At 48.2% G+C, this 24,947-nt stretch overlaps 2 protein-coding genes across 5 annotated transcripts in view; both read left to right on the top strand.

Moving 5' to 3' along the window:
- Positions 1-9,378: 9,378 nt before the first annotated feature.
- PLA2G6 (phospholipase A2 group VI) overlaps positions 9,379-24,947 on the top strand; it is a 61,968-nt gene continuing 46,399 nt past the window's right edge. For 2 of the 4 annotated variants that reach the window (XM_055395436.2, XM_055395434.2), the window contains exons 1-2: positions 9,396-9,461; positions 24,539-24,927. In XM_055395436.2, the coding sequence (XP_055251411.2) occupies positions 24,629-24,927 (299 nt within the window). In that variant the 5' untranslated portion in view covers positions 9,396-9,461; positions 24,539-24,628. Of the gene's footprint in view, positions 9,462-24,538; positions 24,938-24,947 lie in introns of those variants that run through there. The other 2 variants (XM_055395435.2, XM_088837488.1) reach the window with 2 other exon arrangements.
- LOC129536477 (oncoprotein-induced transcript 3 protein-like) lies at positions 18,636-23,053 on the top strand. The gene is made up of 2 exons (XM_055395437.2): positions 18,636-18,725; positions 19,521-23,053. Exons 1-2 carry the CDS (start codon positions 18,662-18,664, stop codon positions 21,098-21,100), a joined length of 1,644 nt encoding a protein of 547 aa, XP_055251412.2. The 5' UTR covers positions 18,636-18,661; the 3' UTR covers positions 21,101-23,053.

The following is a 24,947-nucleotide window of genomic DNA, read 5'->3' as shown; positions in this document are numbered from 1 at the left end:
TTTATTTGGCTGTGCTGGGTCTTAGTTGTGGCATTTGGGATCTAGTTCTGAACTGGGAACTAGTTCCTTGACCAGGGACTGAACCCTGGGCCCCCTGCATTGAGAGTGTGCAGTCTTAGCCACTGGACCACCAGGGAAGTCCCACTGCTTATTACTTCTGACTCCACTTATGTCTATTATGTTTGTGAGATGCCTCCTTTGAGCCAGACACTGGGTTAAATGCCTAAGACCTATTTACATAATATATATTTTCCCATAGACTATCTCTTCTTCCACTGCCAAACAAACCAAACATCAAAAAAATTATATGTACCTTTATCCTATTTTAATGTCTTCATAACTTCAATGTCTCCTTCTTACAGTATCCTTCTCCAGGGAGGTGGAATGTGGTACAGAAATGATCAACCCCCATCAGGTTTATGGGTCCACCAAATGCCTTGGGGGGCCCCCATTGCCAGGTGTGGTGTGCCTGATCCCTGTAGCCGCCTCTCCCCATCTTAGAAGCTAGGTATTACCATCGCTATGTTGTAGGTAGGAGATTGAAACCCAGAGAGGTGAGAGAACTTGCCCACTATCACACAGCCAGTCCCTGGCAAGAGGAGAACTTGAACTCGGGTTCATCTGACTCAGGGGCCACTGTCAGGAGAAACCCTGGGCTTTGCTGGAGAGAAATGAGCTGTTTCACATGGGCCACCCCTCCTATGGGGGGAATCTTCCCCCTTTTTTTCCCTCCTCCTTTTAAATCATAAGAAAACTGGGCGGGGCCTGACACATGGTGTCCCTACACTGGGCTGCCATCTGCAGGGGTCCTGGGTCTGGGCAAAAGATTGTCTGTGAGCTTAGTCGCTCAGTCATGTCCGACTCTTTGTGACACCATGGACCCCTGCCAGGCTGCTCTGTCCATGGAGATTCTCCAGGCAAAAATACTGGAGTGGGTTGCCATGCTCTCCTCCAGGGGTTCTTCCCAACCCAGGGATCAAACCTAGGTCTCCCACACTGCAGGCAGATTCTTTACCCTCTGAGACACTGGGAAAGCCAACAAGGACAAAAATGAATTTGAACAAATCCAGATAATCATAATAGCTATCATTGTCCTGTTTATGAGACATTTCCTCTGTGAATCTTTTATCTCACAAAACGCTATGAAGTGTGTTTCTTGTCCCCACTGTGCAGACGAAGAAACTGAGGCTCAGAACATGCCAGTGAATACAGGCTCGCACCACCTCTGTGAATATGAGCATTTCAATTCCACTTCACCAGCACAGTGTGTTCTCATTTTTAAAGTTCTGCTAGATATCCTGGAGTGTGAAATCAAGAGGGCCTTAGGAAGCATCACTACAAGCAAAGCTAGTGGAGGTGATGGAATTCCTGTTGAGCTATTTCAAATCCCAGAAGATGATGCTGTTAAAGTGCTGCACTCAATATGCCAGCAAATTTGGAAAACTCAATAGTGGCCACAGGATTGGAAAAGGTCAGTTTTCATTCCAATCCCAAAGAAAGGCAATGCCAAAGAATATTCAAACTACTGCACAATGGCATTCATCTCACACACTAGCAAAGTATGCTCAGAATTCTTCAAGCAAAGCTGCAACAGTTTGTGAACTGAGAACTTCCACAGAGTCAAGCTAGATTTAGAAAAGGTAGAGGAACCAGAGATCAAATTGCCGATATCCTTGGATCATCGAAAAAGCAAGAGAGTTCCAGAAAAACATCTACTTTTGCTTTATTGACTACGCCAAAGCCTCTGACTGTGTGGATCACAACAAACTATGGAAAATTCTTCAAGAGATGGGAGTACCAGGCAACCTGATCTGCCTCCTGAGAAATCTGTATGCAGGTCAAGAAGCAACAGTTAGAACCGGACATGGAACAATGGACTGGTTCCAAATTGGGAAAGGAGTATGTCAAGGCTGTATATCGTCACCCTGCTTATTTAACTTATATGCAGAGTACATCATGTGAAATGCTGGGCTGGATGATGCACAGGCTGGAAATAACATTGCAGGTAGAAATATCAATAACCTCAGATATACAGATAACACCACTCTTAAAGCAGAAAGCGAAGAGGAAATAAAGAGCCTGTTGATGAAAGTGAAAGAGGAGAATAAAAAAGTAGGCTTAAAACTCAACATTCAAAAGCCTAAGATCATGGCATCCAGTCCCATCACTTCATGGCAAATAGATGGGGAAACAATGGAAACAGTGACAGACTTTATTTTCTTGGGCTCCAAAATCACTACAGATGGTGACTGCAGCCATGAAATCAAAAGACGTTCGCTCCTTGGAAGAAAAGCTGACCTAGACAGTGTATTAAAAATCAGAGAACTTACTTTGCCAACAAAGGTCTGTGTAGTCAAAGCTATGGTTTTTCCAGTAGTCATGTATGAATGTGAGATTTGGACCATAAAGAAAGCTGAGCACCAAAGAATTGATGCTTTTGAACTATGGTGTTGAAGAAGATTCTTGAGAGTCCCTTGGACTGCAAGGAGATTCTAAAGGAAATCCTAAAGGAAATCAGTCCTGAATATTCATTGGAAGAACTGACGTTGAAGCTGAGGCTCAAATACTTTGGCTACATGATATGAAGAGCTGACTCCTTGGAAAAGACTCTGATGCTGGGAAAGATTGAAGGTGGGAGGAGAAGCGGACAACAGAGACTGAGATGGTTGGATGGCATCAGTGACTTGATGGACATAAGTTTGAGCAAGCTCCCTGAGTTGGTGATGGGCAGGGAAACCTGGCATGCTGCAGTCCATAGGGGTCTCAAAGAGTTGGACACGACTGAGCAACTGAACTGAACTGAATTTTCTAGGCAAGTGACATTGTCTTATTTAAATGTACATTTCTCTGAATATGAATAAACTTGGTTACATTCTTTTAGTCATCAGTTGGGTTTCTTCTCTGTGAACTGTCTCTTCATGTACTTTGCACTCTGATACTTTCGGGCCCTCTCCCTCCCTCCATCATATTTTCCCTCTAAACCCTTTTCCCCCTAACAGCTTCAATATACTTGCAAATTTGCCACTAGCAGTCTGAGTCCCCTCCATGCCCAGAGCTTGTAAACCCATAACCCCGGGCACCTCCAGTCTGTCTTCTGCCCTCTTGCACCCCAGCTGCTCTGGGCTTCGGAGAGAAACAACCACCGTGAACACCCACAACAGCAACAGTCTGCTCTAAGCTCATTCTCCAGACGCAACCGGGTGCTTCGGGGCCCTGATCACCCCTCTCCCCTCTCCAAGCCCCCCTCATCCTTGCCCCCACTGAGGGGGGGCAGGGCCCCCTCGAGGCCAGCCTCAGCTCCCTGCACTGTCTGTCTCCTCCCTCCCTGTCCCAGTCCAAGCTGTCCCTCTTCCAGCCCCAAAGCCACCTCTTCTCCTTTCTGGAGGCTCATGCCCACCCACTGGCTCCTGTCTTCCCTCTCAGCCCTGATCCCCACCCCCCGCCACCTTTCACTCCTCTACCACCCCAGCCCTACCTTTGCCTTTTCTTCTCTCTTATGGCCAAAAGTGAAGTCGCTCAGTAGTGTCCGACTCTTCGTGACTCCATGGACTGGGGCCTGCCAGGATCCTCTGTCCATGGGTTTTTCCAGGCAAGAATACTGGAGTGAGTTGCCATCCTTCTCCAGGGGATCCTCCCAACCCAGGGATTGAACCCGGGTCTCCCACACTGTAGGCAGACGATTTACCGTCTGAGCCACCAAGGAAGTCGAATCCTTATGGCCAAACCCTTGAGTTATCTTCATTCATTCCCTCTGAGCCCTCCCTTCCCTGCCTCTCCCAGCCTGACTCCTGCCCCCACAGTCCTCTGAAGGGACCCTTGTTGAGGTCCCCACCACCTCTTTGTTGCTAAATCCCAGGGTCCATTTTCCATCCTAATCTGTCTCGTCTTTTGGCAGCTCTAGGCCTTGATGCCTTTGGATACACTCTCCTCTCCACCTTTGGATACACTCTGCCCCCTGCATTCCAAGGTGTGGGCTTCCCTCTTCCTTTTTCAATCTGCATCCCTGGTTCCTCTCAATCTCTCAGTGATCACTGATGCCCGTGGCTCTTCTCCCAGGGGAATCTTATTCCTTTTCAAAAGCTCAGGCGGCATCTGATGCTGATGACTCCCAAATCTCTCAGCGGCTCGCCTCTTGTTTCTCAGGGGCCAGATCTGCTTAAACATCTGCACAGTAGGTGTAGATTTCCCCCTGCCCTCCTCTCTCCCTGAACAGCCAATGCCCACAGTCACAACACCAATCCCTGTCCCCCTTCCATTCCAAGTGCACCCCCTGGATTTCTCACACTGTCCAGCGATACCAGCTTCCACTCAGTCACCCTGGAGAGGAACCAGGCCACCATGCCTGTCTCCTCCCCTTCCTTCCCTCCCACAGCTAGCCCATCGCCAGGTCCCCCTGATCTGCTCTCATCTCCTCAGCACCCCACTCTGTCTTCACTCTCTTCCCTCATCGGTGGCCTCAGTTCAAGTCACAGCAACTTTCTTCCTGGACGGTGGCAACAGCCTCCTGCCTGCTCTCCTTGCCTCCAGCACCTTCTAAACCTACCTCCACATGGAATATTAAAACCTAAGTTTGATCTGGACACTCCCGTGCTCCGAAGCTTCCATGGCTACCCACTGCCTTCAGGACAAAGTTCAGACTCTTTTCACAGATCTTCAAGGTCTGGTCTCTTGCCTCCCTTACCCACTCAGCTCTCACCACCCTCTCTGAGCTCTCCTGTACCCCCACACTTCAGCTCTTGCGGACCCCTCAACAGGAAACTCCCTCCCCAGTTTCAGCTTGTCTTTCAATATCCAGCCCACAGGTCTCCCCATTTTCTTCATCGAGCTTCCAGAATAACCCCCAAGTGGACTCAGGCTCCTGTCCTCACAATAGGGATGGCTGCCAGCACCTCTCTCTGTGATGGCACTTTTCCCTCCAAGTTGGTGTCCTGTGTGTGTGTGTGTGTGTGTTTTGGCTGCACCTTGTGGAATGTGGGAAACTTCTGCCTCAAGGCCTTCTGCCTCTGTTCCCTCCATCTAGAACATTCTCTCCTGGGTTATTACAGGACTTGCTCCCTCACCTCATTCAGGTTTTTTGTTTTTTTTTTACACATTCATTTATTTGGCATTATTTACTTGGACATGAGTTTAAGCAAGCTCCGGGAGTTTGTGACGGACAGGGAAGCCTGGCATGCTGCAGTCCATGGGGTTGCAAAGAGTCGGAGACGACTGAGCGACTGAACTGAACTATTCGGGTGCACTCAGGTCTTAGTTGAGGCATGTAGGATCTAGTTCTCTGACCAGAGATTGAACCTAGGTCCCTTGCATTGGGAGCATTGAATCTTAATTACTCGACCACCATGGAAATCCCTCCCTCGGGCTTTTATTTAAATGTTACCTTTCTCAATTGGGCCTTCCCCTGCTTCTCTTTGCAAACTCTAATCCTCTCTGTCTCCCCTCCTTGCTTTCACCCCACAGCATTTTTCACCCTCTAACACTGTATTTTTCCCAACTCTTTAATTATAAAAATGTTCTAACACAAAAAATGGAAGAAGTACAAAGACACCCATGTACAAACCCCAGATTCAACACACTAGGTTTTTGGAAAGATGCTAATATCATGACACTTCACCCAAAGACTTTGGCAAAACACACTCTTATGCCTGACTTCTGTAGCTTGATTACTGTCTATCTTTCCCCTGCAACTGTGCGCTCCGTGAGGGCAGGAATTTTAGTCTACTGTTTTCGCTATGATTTCCTCAGCACCAAGAACACTGCCTGACACACAGTGGGTCCTCCCATAGTTTAGGGAAAGAAAAGTCAAGACAGGTCTTGAGTCTAGATCTGCTTCTCGTGGACATGCGACTCTGTAAATCATCTCCCCGCACAGAATCTTGATTTCTCCGTAGATTAGAGATAATAAGATTATTTCTCAGGATTGTTGTGAGGATCAAACAAGTTAAAAGTGTAAAACTGCACTGCCAGCATGCTAGTTAATTTCAACCTGAGGGAGGGTACTCGGTCGACCCTTTGGGCTCTGGGGTGATTTTAGCTGCAGGGCTTAGTCAGCCCCTCAGAGCTCTTTGACTTGAACTGCTCCAGTGCAAAATCCAGCAGAAACCCAAAGGGTTCTGATTACCAGCCCCTCCCTCTCCACTGCTTGCTCACTCAGTGCTACCTGCTGCTGCTGCTGCTGCTGCTAAGTCACTTCAGTCGTGTCCGACTCTGTGTGACCCCATAGACGGAAGCCCACCAGGCTCCCCCGTCCCTGGGATTCTCCAGGCAAGAACACTGGAGTGGGTTGCCATTTCCTTCTCCAATGTGTGAAAGTGGAAAGTGAAAAGTGAAAGTGAAGTCGCGCAGTCGTGTCCAACCCTTAGCGACCCCACGGACTGCAGCCTACCAGGCTCCTCCATCCATGGGATTTTCTAGGCAATAGTACTGGAGTGGCTTGCCATTGCCTTCTCCGCTAGAACTCACTATTAAACGATAAATCTGATTTTTTTTTCTGATGTGTTTTCAAATAACGTTTGGAATCATGAACACTTAAGGTATTTCAAAGGCCATGGTGATGGGTGACTCTCAAGCCATGGTCAAAGGCAGACAGTGGACCATCCCACTTGAGGGAGATGGTGAACAGGCAGAGAGAAGGTGCAAGGAGTCTGTGACAGTTCAAGTTAGAAGGCAGTTTCATCAAAGAACAAAGAAGGCCAGCTGCCTTTCCCCCCAAGATCATACCTGGGGTTCTCAGGGCTGGAAGAGGGCCCTCTCTTCTCGGCCAGGTCTGCAGTCCTCATTGTTGCATCGTCCTCTAAGGCCTGACTCCTGGCAGCCACTTCGGCAGGAGCGGGGAGTTCAAGCATCTCCTCATCCTGCTGCCTGGTCCCGCTACTAGAAGCATCTGTCCTGTGCTCTGGGACCACAGCTTGGGGCTGACTGGACAGGGCCTTGCTCTCAGGCTGCAGGAAGGCATCGAGCTTCTGTTCCCGGCAGTCTGTGCGGACCTACTGACTCCTTATTCTTCATCTCTTGCTAAATCCACTCATTTAACAGTTTTCACCAGAAATACCTTATGGGGGGGCACTCAATTTCATCAGGCGTTGAACATATTGTATCATTTTCTTCTATTTATAACTTTCTTTCGACTATTTTATTAATTTCTTTAGCAGATCTTAGAGTGTTTCTGAAGATTGATCTGGATGACTGATCTCTCTCCCTTTGCCTTTTCTGCATTTCAGATTCAGCTGTGTGTCTGTGTTGCCAAACCTGCTTTGTAGACTCACCTTGAGTACAGGAGCATATTTGCTGAAGAATGGGACCCATCCTATTGAACCTATGAGGTTTCTCAGGTCAGATTGCTCAGCAGTAGGTGGAACACCCAACCTTTTGCAAGCTCCCTGATAACCATCATTTTAACGTCAATTGTTTGGGGGTGTGGAGGGCAAGACATTTTTATTGAGAATTCTGAGTCTTTTTCCAATTCTCTCAACTCAAAGCTGACACTTCTGAACAAAATTTTAATCCTAGTTTAAGAGAACAGTTTCTTCACCTGTGAAAGTAGGAACAAGAGTAACTATATTCTCCAGATGATGGATATGAAGTCACGTTACTTTGTAACTGGTAGAGCTCTGTATAAATAGTAGTTACTGTCCTTAGTCTTATTAACTCCTCTGGATTCTTAACTAAATGTTGTCCCCCTTGCATTCACAGCCCCCAGTCCAGGAACTAATATCTTGGGACAGACAGGCAGAAATATTTTTCTATTCACAGGGAATACCAAACAGCAATCACTTTTCCCATGCCAACAGAGAGCAGTTTGGAGAATTTATCTAGATCTAGAGTTGGGGAATTGTTAAGGGAAGAAACTTGTTCAACTAAGCCTGGCAGGCTGGAGAGGAGACATGAGTCAATTCAGTCAAAAGCAGAACTGTGACTAAACTCCAGCCTCCTCCCTTCTTTTTCAAGCATTCTCAAATTACTAATCATAACAACTGTCACTTATTGAAATCCCAGTATTGTGCTTCCCTGGTGGCTCAGACGGTAAAGCGTCTGTCTGCAATGCAGGAGACCCGGGTTCGATCCCTGGGTTGGGAAGATACTCTGGAGAAGGAAATGGCAGCCCATTCCAGTATTCTAGTCTGGAAAATCCCATGGAGAGCGGAGCCTGGAAGGCTACTGTCCATGGGGTCGCAAAGAATCGGACATGACTGAGTGACTTCACTTCACAGTATTGTGCAGGCACTGGGTCTTATTTCTAGTCATCATAATAACCTGTGCTCATTTCTCAGATGAGGAGTTCGCAGAGACCAAGTCATCTGCCCACTTCAGTTCAGTTCAGTCGCTCAGTCATGTCCAACTCTGCATCCCCATGGTTCCAACGCCAGGCTTCCCTGTCCATCACCAACTCGGGAAGCTTGCTCAAATTCATGTCCATTCGAGCTGCTGATGCTATCCAACCATCTCATCCTCTGTTGTCCCCGTCTCCTCCAGGCTTCAATCTTTCCCCGCATCACGGTCTTTTTCACTGAGTCAGTTCTTCCCATCAGGTGGCCAAAGTATTGGAGCTTCAGCATCGGTCCTTCCAATGAATATTCAGGACTGATTTCCTTTAGGATTAACTGGTTTGATCTTCTTGCAGTCCAAGGGACTCTCAAGAGTCTTCTCCAAACACCACAGTTCAAAAGCATCAATTCTTCAGCGCTCAGCTTTCTTTATGGTCCAACTCCCACATCCATACGTGACTACTGGAAAAACCATAGCTTTGACCAGACAGACCTTTGTTGGCAAAGTAATGTCTCTGCTTTCTAATATGCTGTCTGGGTTTATCATAGCTTTCATTTGCCCAAGTTTCTACTAAAAGCGCTGAGATATTTCCTGAGATTGTCTTGGGGTAGCGGTGCCAGGAACAACCAAAGAACAATTTTTTAAGCATAACTACACCTAGTATTTTTTTGCTTATACTAAAAAAAAATCATTTTTTGTTCAGCTGAAACCCAAATTTAATCCATTTGCTAAATTTGGCAAACTTTAGCTTGGAGGAACATGGCAAAATCAAAGCAGTTTCCTGCTTGTTATGCCCTGCATATCTTTGCTGGTTTTATTTTTATCTTTACGAGCCGTAGTTTAAGTTACGTTCAGCCTTCAGGCCTCTGATCATTTCAGGAGGCGTAGGGTTGAGAACACCGAGCCTCTCGCCCAACATTAACATGTCTGGCCCGGAGCCGTCACGCGGACCTTCCTCCTCTCACAGACGTGGCCACGCCCCGCCGCCGAGGATTGGCTCCAGCCCAAAGCCCGGCCCCCCTCGGCGATGGGAGCCCCTTCCATTGGACAGTTATAAAACATGGCGGAGCCCCGCCCTCGCCTTGTTTCGCGAAGCACAGGCTTCAGTGATTGGCGGAGAGCAGTGGCCGGGTTGTCACGGGGCCTCGGCCCGTCTGTTTGCGGAAGTGGAAGGAAGCCGAAGTGCTGAGTCAGCCGAGGTGAGTGACGGCGCCGGGAAGGCGGGGCCAGGGAGGGGGGACCCCCCCCTTCCCAAACCTCCTCTACGCCCCAGACTCCTTGGGCCCCATCGGGACAGTCCTTCGGGCCCCCCGCTTGTTCACCGGTTCTAAGACCTGTCCTCCATTAACCCTGATTGTCCCCTTAGTGCCTCCAGCTTCCACCCTTTGATCCCCGACCGTCCCCAACTCCCATCCTGTGACCGCTTTCGTCTCATCTCTTAACCGGTGTGTTCCCTCAGGGACCCAGGTCCGACCTGGGTACCCCCTCCTCAGTGCGTCTCCCCTGTGCGTCTCTCGTCTATCCCTCACTTCCTGCCTGAGTCAACCCCTTCCCTTCACCCCTCGACTCTGAGTCTCTTCGTGCTCCCAGCTTTCAGTTTGGTTCCCATTCATTGTCCCCAGTTTCCTTCCTGTGCCTTTCTGAGTGCTCTGATTTGTCCGCCTCAATGTGTTCCTACCCGACTCCCCACTTCACCTCTCTTCTCTGCCTCTCCCTATTCTCCATCATGCATCCCCTTCTCTGACCTCCTGCTTTCCCCTGCTTATTATCTCCCATGTGCCTCCAGATTTCATCTCTGCCTACTTTCCCCGCATGCGCCCTCCTTTCGCCTAGCCTATCCTGTCCCCCAAACCTGTGTCCACCTCCTGTGCCCACCGGTGACTTGGAAGCTGGTGACAGAAAGTGTGTGACCATGTGACTGCAACAGGCAGGCCAGTGGGTGTGGAACAGGGATCTGTGCCCATTTTTTTTTAATGGACTACTCACATGACCCCCAAAACAAATACCTTCCCTTCCCCTAAACTTCTGAGTCTTTCCCTCACCTGCCCTCTTACCCACCCAACAGGATGTCAGGCAGGTTTGGTTTGGCAACACCGATGCTCCACCCTGGGGCTGAATGCAGTGTTTTTGTTATTGTCCCTGCCTTAAAAATTTCCTGGAGTTTGTAGGCTGTTTCCTGTCTGAGTCTCAGTTGCCTCATCTGTGACAGGGGGATTGTATTCCTTGCCCTCCTAAACCTGCCATGAGGTTCAGAATTTGAGAAAATGTAGAAAGCAAGGCTTTGTAAACAGCATGGCTCTGTACAAATGTGTGGGTCTGCTGTTGTGTCATCAGCAGAAAAGGGGGAGGGATGGGATGAAAAAGTCAAGGAGGGAAAGACAAGTCTTCCGTTTAGAGTTTGGCAGATTCGTTGGCCATCTGCCGTGAGGCAGGCTCTTTCACCGTTTGGCCATTCATTCCTCCCTTGTTTGACGAATATTAGTGGACCGTTTACTGTGTTCTAGGCCACCTGCTAGCCAGTGTTATTCCCATTTAACGTAACAAGGAGGACTGGCAATTGAGCTGCCTGATTCACACTGATTGATGTGGTTGGAGCTGAAATCTGAATATAGTACTTTATATAAAACCAGAGTCTGTGGGGTGATTGCTGTGCTCTGTAAGGATCCCTGCTGTTGTCTCAGTGCCCAGGGCACTTTTTCTCCATTCTGTGGGCTACTTTCTTGTTACATGACAGTAACCTCCAAAGGGAATTTCCTTCTCAGCAGAATGACATCACCAAGAGATAGAGGAAAGGGGAATTTAAATGCTGTGTGTGTTTGCACATATGTACTGGGTGTGTGTGGGGAGAAAGGGGGAGCTGTGGTGAAGGGGAGACCTTGTGTTATGAGCTTCACTCTTTTTTTATTTTTATTTTTATTGGAGTATAATTGATTTATGGGCTTCCCAGATGGCACTAGTGGTAAAGAACCCGCCTGCCAATGCAGGAGACATAAGAAATGCGGGTTTGATCCCTGGTTGAGAAGATCCCCTGGAGGAGGGCATGGCAGCCCACTCCAATATTCCTTCCTGGAGAATCCCCATGGACAGAGGAGCCTGGTGGGCTACAGTCCATAGGGTCACAAAGAGTCTGAAACGGCTGAAGTGACTTAGCATGCATGCAGGCGTTGTTGATTAAAATGTTGTGTTAGTTTCAAGTGTAAAGCAGAGTGAATCAGTTATATATATATATATCGTCTTTTTTAAGAGTATTGAATAGAGTTCCCTCTGCTATGCAGTAGGTCCTTACTGTCTATTTTATATATATGTATATGTCAGTCTCAACCTCCCAGTTTATCCCTCCCCTCCCCTTAACCCTGGTAACTGTAAGTTTGTTTTCTACATCTGTCTTGTAAATAAGTTTATTTGTTCCGCTCTTTTTAAAAAATTCCGCATATAAATGACATCATATGGTATTTGTCTTTCCCCAACTTGCTTCACTTAGTGTACAGTCTCTAGGTCCATCTGTGTTGCTGCAGATGGCTTTCCTTTGTTCTTTTTTATGGTGGAGTAATAATATTCCATTGCATATATGTGTGCCACATCATCTTTTCCCATCCCTTTGTTGTTGGACATTTAGGTTGTTCCCATGACCTGGCTCTTGTAAATAGTGCTGCAATGAACGTTGGGATGCATGTATCATTTTGAATTATAGTTTTCTCCAGGTATGTGTCTAGGAGTGGGATTGCTGATCATTTGGTAGTTCTGTTTTTAGTTTTTTTAAGGAAACGCCATACTGTTCTCCATAGTGGCTGCACCACTTTACCCTCCAGTCAACAGTGTAGGAGGGTTCCCTTTTCTACATACATTTATTGTGTAGATTTTTTTGATGATAGCCATTCTAAAGGGTGTGAGATGGTACCTCTTTGTCCTTTTGATTTGTATTTCTCTAATGATTAGTGATGTTGAGACCAGCCTCACTTTGGAGAGTGTGACTTCTGGGAGAGCATTTTAGTTGTTCTCTGCCTTAAATGTTCTCTTCCCTGTTTTTGTCCATTCTCTTTTTTTTTTTTTGCTGATCTCGTTCAGTGACATAGCTTTAAGTACTGTTTCTACTCTGACTCCAACTCCCAATTTATATCTCTAGCCCAGTACAGATTGGAGAAGGAAATAGCAACCCACTCCAGTATTCTTGCCTGGAGATTCCCAGGGACAGAGGAGCCTGTTGGGCTGCCGTCTGTGGGGTCGCAGAGAGTCGGACACGACTGACACGACTTAGCAGCAGCAGCAGCAGCCCAGTACAGACATTTTCCCTAAATGATTGACACATACATAATTGCCCTCTCAGTGTCTTAAACTTAGGCCTTTCAAGTATTTAACATTAAGCTTCAGCTATCCATCCCCTCCCTGGTAGTTCAGTTGGTAAAGAATCTGCCTGCATTGCAGGAGACCCAGGTTCAATCCCCAGGTCGGGAAGATCCCCTGGAGAAGGAGATAGCAACTCATTCCAGTATTTTTGCCTGGGAAATCCCACGGACAGAGAAGCCTGGCGGGCTACAATCCATGAGGTTGCAAGAGTCTGACACGACTGAACAACTAAACAACAACAATCCATACCCTTCATCCCATCCCTAACCCTCCACCCAAATCTGCCCCTCTCGTGCACTTTCCCATCTTTGGGAAATGGCAGTATTCTTCTTTCAGTTGCTCTGCCTGAAACTGTAAGATTACCCGTGATGCCTCTCTGCCCCTCACATCCAGCCAGAGTTAATGTCACTGCTTTACTCCAAACCCTGTAACAGCTTCTCCTTTCACTGTACCTGCCTGGCCATCTGTTACCTCTTTGACCTTACTGGCTTCCTTGCTATTCCTGGTACTCACCAGGCATGGTCCAGCCCCAGGGCCTTTGCACAAGCTCTTCCCTCTGCCTGGAATCCTCTTCACCTATATATCCATATAACTTTTGCTCCCATTTCTTTTAAGTCTTTATTGAGAGTCAAATTCTTGGTGAGGATTGGATCAGCCTATCTAAAGTTTTAACTCCAACCTGGATGCATCCTATCTCCCTTCTCTCATTTATTTTTCTCCTTGACATCTAATCAGTATTCTGAATTCAGTATGTCTATATTTTGCCTATTTATCTTCTTCATTATGTTGTTCAGTCACTAAGTCATGTCCGACTCTGAGACCCCTGCAGAGGACTGCAGCACACCAGGTTTCCCTGTCCATCACAATCTTTAGGAGTTTGGTCAAACTCATGTCCATTGAGTCAGTGATGCCATCCAACCGTCTCATCCTCTGTCGTCCCCCTCTCCTCTCTAAACAGAAGTTCTCGGAGAGCAGGGATTGTGTCTGTTTTGTTCACTAATGTGTTCTCGGCAGTTGTAACAATGCCTGCCACAGAATAGGTTTTCAGTAAATCTAGGCAGAGTGAATCGTAAGAGGGGCCCTGTACCATGCCACCAGCCCAAAGATCTTGTGAAGTCCTAGGAATTTCCGGTGCTGGGAGCTCCAGCAGCAGTTCTGGGCAGTTTGCTTCTAGCTGTTTGCTGTCCAACTAAACAGATTGGATGATAAAGATACCTTTTCCATTCTGGAAAGGCCATTTTGCTCTGGGTCTTATGAATGGCTGTGCGCTGTTCCATGAGGACCTCAGCTTTTGGTGCACAGGGCTCTGCGCATCAAACCTCGTTCAGCTGCGTTCCATTCAGGCTTTCTCCTGAAGGCAGCTTGAGGACTACGAGCTGGGGCTATGGATTCCAAAGCATTGGGTTCAGATCCTGGAAAATTATATCACCTCCTTGCCTCAGCTTGCTGTGTGTGGCCTGGGGAGAAGCATTCCTTCTCTTATGAGTGCTTTGAGGAATGAAGATGCTCATTATCTCAAAACTTGGTGAGGTGTCTGGTACTCAGCACTGGATGCTGGGTGCGAGGTGAGGGGAGCCAGCCCTCCGCTGTTCCTTGATGGCTTATGGAAGAGTCTGGAATGAGCTGGGGTCGGGGAACATTTGAAGGGAGTTTTTAAAGAATATATTTATTTGACTGCGTCAGGTCTTAGTTGCAGCAGGCGGGATCTTTCTTTGCAGTGCCTGGGCTCTCTAGGGAGGTGCTCAGGCTTAGTTTGCTCTGAGGCATGTGGGCTCTTGTTAGTCCCTGACCAGGGTTTGAACCCACATCCCTTCTGTTGGAAGGTGCATTCTTCACGCTGGACCCCCTGCGATGTCTTTGGAGGGGTATTTTGTTTGGAGGCGGCCTTGGAGGTCCAGAGGCCCTGGTGGGAGGTGGAAATGACGTTTGACCCGATGCCTATCTTCATCCCGTCTTTCCTTGTGCACTAGTTGAGTGCTTGCGCGCTGCGTGGGGGCCCTGAGTCCGAGGAAGAAGGCATGAGTCCAGCCGCCAGGCAGCACCTCCCATTTCCTTTCCCTGGGCCTTGTTACCCAGTATGGCCAAACAGGGATCCTGATGGCACTACCCCTGTCTCATGGGTGTTTGTGAGCTCTGAGGCAGCTAACAGACTTGAAAAACCCCTGCCAGCCATAAAGCGAGGTGGTCCCGTGAGAGTACCTGCTGTGGGTTGGCGTGCGGTGGTGCACTCGTGCGCTGGGAGGCGCAGATGGTGAGCGCTGCAGGAAGGAGGTCCATGGGGGTCAGGGCAGGCAGGGTGCTCTGATGTGACCCCGTGTTCTCAAACCATCCAGCCAGAGCAGGGCATGGGGTGATACTGGCCGCACAGGACGCTGTCCTGTGCCAGTTGTCCCAATCCCGGGACATCCTGTCATAAGCAGCCAGGGCTCGCAAAGCCCAGTTTCCAACCCAAGCAGTTCCGCGTCTGCTTCCAGAAGCCCCCATGTGGCCAGTCCCGTGAGGTCAGCTTCCTGGCCGGGGCGCCTCTGGGCTCCTGGCACGCACCTCCCGGACCACTGCCCTGCTTCTCTGGTCCAGCAGCAAGCTTGACGCATTTCCTTGCTTGGAGTATGAATGAGCTTAGCTTCAAACACCAAATTTTCCAGATGCAAGCCCAGCAGATGCCCCGTCAAGGTTCCCCTGGTGCCAGGGTGAGCTTCTGAAGGTTTCCATCGTGGTCAGAGTGGGTGAGGGGTGGGGTGTGTGGTCCTTTACCACCACGCAGGGAGAAGAGAGGACGGAGGGGTGCCACAGAGGGACTGGCCCCCACCCCACCCCCAACCTCCAGGTGGTTCGTTCATTTCTTCTCATTCATCCACCAAGCATTCATGAAATGCCCACTGTGAGGCAGGAACAGTATGCTAGGTGCTTGGATAAACCAATATAAAGGGGGGATGGCCCCCCAGCCCACAGAGTTTCTATCACCATCCCAGGAGAAGTGGTCACTGGGCATGCGCTGGGCGGGGTAGGGCGCAGAGGAAGGTACCTGGAGCTGGGAGGAAGGGAGGTGCTAGGTGTGTTTCTTAGAGGAGGTGGCAGGTAAAGTGATTCTTGAAGGTCGAGAAGGGGTTTATTCTCTTGTCTGACAGCCCTGTCTTGAAAGAAGGCTCTGGGGCAGGTGAAGATGGTGGGTGGTCAGTTCAGGCGGGGGTTGGGGATGTGGGTGAGAGGCTGAGATGAGGGGGTACCATGGGTCCCCCACACTCAGAGTGGCAGCTGCTCCCCAGCCCAGCGCCCGTCCCTGCAGCCGTACCAGAAAGAACCAGGGCTCTGGGGTCAGAGGTGGTGGGGACGGGAAGAAGGGGACAGAAACAAGGCCGGCCTGTTACGATCAGTCCAGGATGTAGCCCAGGGTGTTCATTTCCTCTCTTCCACCTCGTGATGACAGTGGCCGCTGTTTGTGTGCCCACAGTGGCTGGCGTCCCACTTTCCCTCCACTGTGTCATTTCATCCTCACGCCTACCCTGGAAGACTGGAGGAGGGCCAAGTCTGTCCTTTGTGGGGCCAGGCTGCTGTCAGTGTGTGTAGGGGGGCACCCTTGCCACCGACCCTGGGACCCTGAGGGCGGGGGCTCTCCTTGGGGGTGGAGCATCTTGCCTCCATTCAGCTTGACCTCCATGGTGACTCTCCTCCTTAACCCAGATGGGCATGGGTACTGGGTGCTCCTGGCTCCCCCACTCTCTTCTCACCCGAAGCGAGCCCCACTCCTGGTGCCGGGCTGCCTTCTGGGAAGCTATGCAGCTGCTCTAAGCCAGGCCTGACCCCCATATTCCCTCCAGCTCCCCAGATGCAGGCCCCAGGGGCTCAGCCGATACTCCTACTTTCTTTAAAAAATAGACTCATTTTCCTTACCATTTGGAAAATGAAGTGGGGGAAATTGCCCATAAACCTAGTACTCTTAGCTGCCCTTAGTATTTTGGTATGTTTTCTATCAATTTTGTTTGTTTGTTCTACATAATTTTTACGCAGTTAAGTTATATCTTAACATACTTTCTCTGGGCTGAGTCTTGTGTTATGGTTGTGTGTATAGAAGTGAAAAGACCTGGTATCCGCCCTTAAGAAACTCGGTCTCCAGAGCCTGCCCAGCTGGGCTTCCCTCTTCCACCTACTAGCTGTGTGACCTTGGGCCCATTACTTTACCTCGCTGTTTCTTGCTTGTCTCATGTGTAGAATGAGGATAACAATGGTAGCAATTTCATAGGTGCTGGTGCAGATGAAAACAATACATGCAGAGGTCCTGGAACGGGGCCAGAGGACAGAAAGAGGCGCACACATGCTTGATGTGGTTTGTGTTATGAAGTGTTCCAGCTAGAAATGGAGACAAAAGGTATTCTGGGTAGACTAAGCAATGCAGACAGGCGAGATGGCGTGAAACAACATTGTTTTCTGGAATCGTGCACAGTTTGGAGCCAACAGCGGGGCCTGACAGGGAGAGGCTGCAGGGGGAGGCAGGGGCTTCGCGGGCCGAACTTGCAGCCCTGAAGAGCACGGTGGGGTGGACTGAGCCTATGGCAACACCACGTGCTTCTCCTGAGTTGTTATGACCTTCACAGTAGCAGCTTTTGCTGACCACGTGGTGTCTCTAGGGTAAGCGTGTCATAATTTACAATTCCCCTAATGCTGGATACTGAAGTTGCTTCCATTTCTGTGTCAAAACAAAAATTGTTATAATGCACTTTGATGTGTGTGCTGTGTGTTCCATTTTGAGGGATTCTTTTTTTGGAATCCAGCCCACTTGGCTGTCCTTAGTGTCCTGCCCCGCTCCTCTGGCTGTAGGTACCCCAGCTTCTCTGTCCTTTCAACTCCCAAGTGTGGAAGAAAGAAGGATTTTGACATAGGATAGGTCTAAGCATTCTCATGAGGTGCTTATTTAATCCTTACAACATTGGAGAGGGAAGTGTTGTCCTTGTGTTAAAGGAGAAGAAACTGACTCAGTCTGCTTACACATCTTGAAAGGAAAGACGTTACAAAGCTTTACAGTCTTTTCAAAGCTCTTTCATCATGTTCTGTAAGTCTCAATTTCCTTATCTGTAAAAGAGGGGTGATGGAACTAAAGAGGGCTAGTGCTGAATATTTGCTACCTGCCAGGTTCTATTATTCAAGACTGGGAGCTGACTGTGGCTCACATCATGAACTCCTTATTGCTGAATTCAGACTTAAGTTGAAGAAAGTAGGGAAAACCACTAGACCATTCAGGTATGACCTAAATCAAATCCCTTATGATTATACAGTGGAAGTGACAAATATATTCAAAGGATTAGATCTGATAGACAGAGTGCCTGAAGAACTATGGACAGAGGTTTGTAAGATTGTACAGGAGACAGTAATCAGAACCAACCCCAAGAAAAAGAAATACAAAGAAGCAAAATGGTTGTCTGAGGAGGCCTTACAAATAGCTGAGAAAAGGAGAGAAGCAAAAGGCAAAAGAGAAAAGGAAAGAAATATCCATCTGAATTCAGAGTTCCAAACAATAACAAGGAGAGATAAGACAGCCTTCCTAAATGATCAATGCAAAGAGATAGAAGAAAACAATAGAATGGAAAAGACTAGAGATCTCTTCAAGAAAATTAGAGATACCAAGGCAATATTTCATGCAAAGATGGGCTCAATAAAGGACTGAAATAATTAGGACCTAACCGAAGCTGAAAATATTAAGAAGAGGTGGCAAGAATACGTAGAACTATGCAAAAAAGATTTTATTGCCCGGAGAAGGCAATGGCAAGCCACTCCAATACTCTTGCCTAGAAAATCCCATGGACGGAGGAGCCTGGTAGGCTGCAGTCCATGGGGTCACTACGAGTCAGACATGACCGAGTGACTTCACTTTCACTTTTCACTTTCACACATTGGAGAAGGAAATGGCAACCCACTCCAGTGTTCTTGCCTGGAGAATCCCAGGGACGGGGGAGCCTGGTGGCCTGCCCTCTGTGGGGTCACACAGAGTCGGACACGACTGAAGTGACTCAGCAGCAGCAGCAGCAGTTGGACCATCCAGTCTTTTTCAGAATTTCCAAAGATGAAGACCTTACCACACTGTGATACAGCTTCTCCATTACTGGGCTTCCCAGGTGGCACTCATGGTAAAGAACCTGCCTGCCAATGCAGAAAACATAATAAGAAATGCCTGTTCAATCCCTGGGTTGGGAAGATCCCCTGGAGAAGGGCATGGAAATCTACTCCATGTATTCTTGCCTGGAGAATCCCATGGACAGAGGAGCCTTGCAGGCTACAGTCCACGGGGTCACAAGGGTCGGACATGACTTAGCGATTAAACTACCATTATTGGATAGCTGAACTGAAATGCACTTCCCCATAACAATTTGTTTTGTCATTGTAACAGAATACCTAATTCCTCTTTGACAAGCTTTTTCCAGATTTTTGGAAAAGTAATACATAATATGCAGGGTTTTTTTTTTTTTCTCTCCAAATGATAGTTCTCAGCTTCTTCTCCAGTAATTGTTAGGCTCCCTTCTAAATCTGGTCACCATCCTCTGGACATCAGGTTTGTCCATTACTTTCATAAAGTATAGCCTCTAGGTATGAACACAGTACTCAAAATCCAGTCTGACCAGTGCAGTGTTCAGTAAGATTATAACTTCCTTTGGTCTGAACAACTATCCTATCAGAGGAATACTGTGGATAAAAGGTCTAGTCCAATGCAAACACAGAGCCTTAAGTAGATTTGAAAGAATTTTTCAAATGTAAAAGGCATTTATGAGATATGTTTACATCAACTTGAAGAATCTTAAAAAACTGCTTTTAGGGACTTTAGATTATTTCTTTCTTGAAATCTAAGATCAAGAAAGTAAACTCAGGCTATTGCCACTGTGATCCAAATTATCAAGGTGCCTGTGAGGTGTCCTTTTCATTCCCAGCCCTAGACCCTTGTTCTGCTTACATCAGTCTGAACGAGCCATGGAGGAACACCGACCACCAATTCGATGAGTCTCGAGGTTCCCCTCTATGTGACAACAATGTGGATGGGGAGTGGTACCGCTTCACAGGCATGGCAGGGGATGCTATGCCCACCTTCTGCATACCAGAAAACCACTGTGGAACCCATGCACCTGTCTGGCTCAATGGCAGCCACCCTCTGGAAGGTGATGGCATTGTGCAACGCCAGGCCTGTGCGAGCTTCAACGGCAACTGCTGCCTATGGAACACCACTGTGGAGGTCAAGTCTTGCCCTGGAGGCTACTATGTGTATTGTCTGACCAAGCCCAGCATCTGCTTTCATGTCTACTGTGGTCATTTTTATGACATCTGTGATGAGGACTGCCATGGCAGCTGCCTGGGTACCAGTGAGTGCACATGTGCTCTAGGAACCGTGCTAGGCCCGGACAGACAGACATGCTTTGATGAAAATGAATGTGAGCAAAACAATGGTGGCTGCAGTGAGATATGTGTAAACCTCAAAAATTCCTATCGCTGTGAGTGTGGGGTTGGCCGTGTGCTAAGAAGTGATGGCAAGACATGTGAAGACATTGAAGGATGCCACAATAACAATGGTGGCTGCAGCCATTCTTGCCTTACATCTGAGAGAGGCTATCAGTGTGAATGTCCCCGAGGCTTGGTGCTATCTGAGGATAACCACACTTGCCAAGTTCCTGTATTCAGCAAGTCGAACACCATCGAAGTGAGCATCCCCAGGGACCTGGTTGGCGGTCTGGAGCTCTTCCTGACCAACACCTCCTGCCGAGGTGTGTCCAATGGCACCCATGTCAACATCCTCTTCTCCCTCAAGATGTGTGGCACAGTGGTTGATGTGGTGAACGACAAGATCGTGGCTAGCAACCTTGTGACAGGTCTACCCAAGCAGACTCCAGGGAGCAGCGGCGACATCATCATTCGAACCAGCAAACTGCTAATTCCTGTGACCTGTGAGTTTCCACGTCTGTACACCATTTCTGAAGGCTATGTTCCCAACCTTCACAACACCCCACTGGAAATCATGAACCGCAGTCACGGAATCTTCCCATTCACTCTGGAGATCTTCAAGAACCATGAGTTCGAAGAGCCTTACCGGGAAGCTCTGCCTACTCTCAAGCTGCGAGATTCCCTCTACTTTGGTATTGAGCCCCTGGTGCACGTGAATGGCTTAGAAAGCCTGGTGGAGAGCTGCTTTGCCACCCCCACATCCAAGATCGACGAGATCATGAAGTACTACCTCATCCAGGATGGCTGTGTTTCAGATGACTCAGTAAAGCAGTACACATCCCGGGATCACCTCGCAAAGCACTTTCAGGTCCCCGTCTTCAAGTTTGTGGGCAAGGACCACAAGGAAGTGTTCCTGCACTGCCGGGTCCTGGTCTGCGGGATGCTAGACGAGCGTTCTCGCTGTGCTCAGGGCTGCCACCGGCGAATGCGTCGGGAGGCAGTAGAAGGAGAGGATGCCAGTGGTCCACAGAGCCAGATGCTGACAGGTGGTCCAATCAGCATCGACTGGGAGGACTAGGACAACCCACCACCCAAGTCCTCCTGCAGGCTGCCTGTCTCTCTGGAATTCTCCCCTCATCTTCTGAGAGCATCAGTTGACACCCTAGAACACCATGCTGCTTTAAACCTTACACTTTGGGTTTAGACAAACCCCCAGAACCGACTCACTCTGACTCCAGCCCACTGGGTCAGGAAAAGTCACCTCACTGCTGACCAGCCTGTTCCAGATGGAGCTTCATCCTCCTAATGTGGAAAGCGGTGCCATGTACCCCAAACACAGCTCACTTCCATGCTCCCCCATTTCTTTCCTGCCATGAAACACCTAGTGTAGGATGCCATTTCACCACTAAAATCAGAAGTTGGGTATATTATTTCAAATGAGGAATTTAAAAAATGAAATAGTGGCTTGAAATTATGACTTAAATACTGACTGACTCCTTAAATATGTAAACAATAATTATACCCTAAGATTTCCATTCAAATACAGAATAGTTATAGGGGATTTGGAAGTTTATCACTGTAAGTATGTACTAAAAATAAACTGTTTGGATTTTCCCCTGCATAATATTTTCCTCTGGGGTTTTTATGTTGTCTTAAGTAAACTATTTTCAATTAATAAATGTTAGTAAATTAAAAAAAAAAAAGATTTTAATGACCTAGATAACTGTGATGGTGTGGTCACTCACTTAGAGCCAGACATCCTGGAGTGCGAAGTCAAGTGGGTCTAAGGAAGCATTTCTATGAACAAAGCTAGTGAAGGGGATGGAATTCCAGCTGAGCTATTTCAAATACTAAAAGATGATGCTGTGAAAGTGCTGCATTTAATATGCTAGCAAATTTGAAAAACTCAGCAATGGTCACAGGACTGGAAAAGGTCAGTTTTCATTCCAATCCCAAAGAAACTCAATGCCAAAGAATGTTCAAAGTACCGCACAATTGCACTCATTTCACATGCTAGCAAAGTAATGCTCAAAATTCTTCAAGTGAGGCCTCAATGGTACGTGAACTAAGAATTGAGATGTTCAAGTTGGTTTTAGAAAAGGCAGAGGAACCAGAGATCAAATTGTCAACATCTGTTGGGTCATCAAAAAGCAAGAGAGTTCCAGAAAAACATCTATTTCTGCTTCATTGACTATGCTAAAGCCTCTGACTTTGTGGATCACAACAAACTGGAAAATTCTCAAGGAGATGGGAATACCAGACCACCTGACCTGCATCCTGCGAATTCTGTACACAGGTCAAGAAGAAACAGTTAGAATCTGACATGGAACAAAGGACAGGTTCCAAATTGGGAAAGGAGTACATCAAGGCTGTATATTATCACCCTACTTATTTAACTTATATGCAGAGTACATCATGCGAAATGCTGGGCTGGATGAAGCACAGGCTGGAATCAAGATTGCAGGGAAAAATATCAATAACCTCAGATATGCAGATGACAACACCCTTATGGCAGAAAGCGAAGAGGAACTAAAGAGCTTCTTGATGAAAGTGAAAGAGGAGAATGAAAAAGTTGGCTTAAAACTCAACATTCAAAATACAAATATCATGGCATCTGGTCCTATCACTTCATGGCAAATAGATGGGGAAACAATAGAAACTGTGACAGACTTTATTTTCTTGGGCTCCAAAATCACTGCAGATGGTGACTGAAGCCATGAAATTAAAAGATGCTTACTCCTTGGAAGAAAAGCTATGACAAACCTAGACAGCATATTAAAAAGTAGAGAAATTTCTCTGCCAACAAAAGTCTGTGTAGTCAAAGGTATGGTTTTTCCAATAGTCATGTATGGATGTGAGAGTTAGATCATAAAGAAAGCTGAGTGCTGAAGAACTGATGCTTTTGAACTGTGGTATTGGAGAAGACTCTTGAGAGTCCCTTGGACTGCAAGGAGATCTAAACAGTCAATCCTAAAGGAAATCAGTCCTGAATATTCATTGGAAGGACTGATGCTGAAGCTGAAGCTCCAATACTTTGGCCACCTGATGTGAAGAACTGACTCACTGGAAAAGACCCAGATGTTGGGAAAGATTGGAGGTGGGAGGAGAAGGGGATGGCAGAGGATGAGATGGTTGGATGGCATCAATGACTCGATGGACATGAGTTTGAGCAAGCTCCGGAAGTTGGTGGTGGACAGGGAAGCCTGGTGTGCTGAGTCCATGGGGTCCCAAAGAGTTGGACACAACTGAGTGACTGAACTGAGGTTCTATTATTAGGCACGTTTGTGGTCCACATGTTGTGGTTGAGGAAACTGACTTAGAGGTTGAGTAATTTACCCAGGGTCAGTGGTGAGGACAGGATTTGAATACAGTTTTGCTTCAGAGATGCACTCTGTGCCTGGGCCATCTGCCTCATATAGTTTGTGAGAATTAAATGAGACCACTAAGTGCTTACTTAGCTCAGGGCCTACTACCTCGTAAGTGCTTAGTGTCTCCTGATGTGATTATTATTGACCCTGCCTCCCTTTTCTCATGATTCTCTGTAGGCCTCTTATTCTTCCTTTCATGCCTGCAGTTGGTCCTCCGTCCGCACGTAGAGCAGAGTGTCCACTCCTCCAGGACACCCACACTGTGTCCTACGTCTTACCCGCCCTTTGCCAGGTGACATCCTGGCACAGAGGCAGAGGGTGGCCTCCAGCCAGTTGCCACCCAGATTTGGTGGCAATGCCTGAGGAAGGTAGCACATTTTCTGGGAACCTAGGAAATAACATCTAATTCTGTCATCCAAACTGGGAACAATTTCCATGGCAGACAGTGTGACCCTATGAGTATGAAAGAAAACTTCCACCCAAACCTGTGTCACTGAGTCCTATGTGTTTCTGAGTCTTATGGTCACGCTCATTTCTGAGGAGCGTGCTTTTGTGTTCTCTCAGAACCCCAAGGGAAGCCCGAGATAGCAGGCACGGAAGGTTTTATTTTTTATTGTATTTTGTGGCCTCACCTCGTGGCATGTGGGATCTTCACTACCCTGACCAGGGATCAAACCTGTGTCCCCTGAAGTGGAAGTGCTTAGTCTTAACCACCGGACTGGCAGGGAAGTCCCCACCGAAGATTTGAGACATATGGCCCCGATGGAGTGTGAGGTGACTCTGGTCCCCTTGTGGCATCCAGTGGAGGGGTGACACTGGTTTTGGTTGTGGCCTCGAAATGAGCCATGCCAAGCTCTTTGAGTTCCCCAAAGTCGATTCCATGCTTTGCAGAGTGAGACCCGCCCTGCGCCCCTTGCATAGGGTGGTGTCGCTTGTCGCGTGTGTTCATGTCTGTGCCTTCTGTGATCATGACCGCCCTGCACCGCAGATGAGGCAACTGAGTCTCTGCTGGGGAAACTGGGTCGGGGGGCAGGTCAGCACTGTTTGCTCGTGCACGGTGGCAGCTCTGGAACTTTCCATCAGCCCCCATTCCGTCCCACTCAGTGCTGTTTCTCTTTCTTCCCCCCCCCCCCCCCCCCGCTTTCCAGGTCCCTCCAGGCCCAGGATCCGAGGGACAGCGCTGGTGGGGAGCCAGCGGGGCACCCGTGCAGGAAGCTGCCACACGTGGTGAGGTGGGCATGGGAGACCGCGCCCGGCTGACCCGAGACTCCGTTTTCTTCCAGACTGAGGGGGAAGGTGGTGGGGCCTCCCCACCGGCCCCCCAGAGGATGCAATTCTTCGGCCGCCTGGTCAACACCCTCAGCAGCGTCACCAACTTGTTCGTGAACCCGTTCCGGGTGAAGGAGGTAGCCGTTGAGGACTACCACTCGCACCGCCGGGTCCGAGAGGAAGGGCAGCTGATTCTGTTCCAGAACTCTCCAAACCGCACATGGGACTGCATCCTGGTCAACCCCAGGAACCCCCAGAACGGATTCCGGTGGGTAATGGTCAGTTGCC

The sequence above is a fragment of the Moschus berezovskii genome, chromosome 6 (assembly GCF_049115385.1).
Source record: "Moschus berezovskii isolate FMDL1 chromosome 6, NW_MosBer_1.0, whole genome shotgun sequence".
NCBI classification, from domain to species: domain Eukaryota; kingdom Metazoa; phylum Chordata; class Mammalia; order Artiodactyla; family Moschidae; genus Moschus; species Moschus berezovskii.
This window is presented reverse-complemented; position numbering and strand designations above follow the sequence as displayed.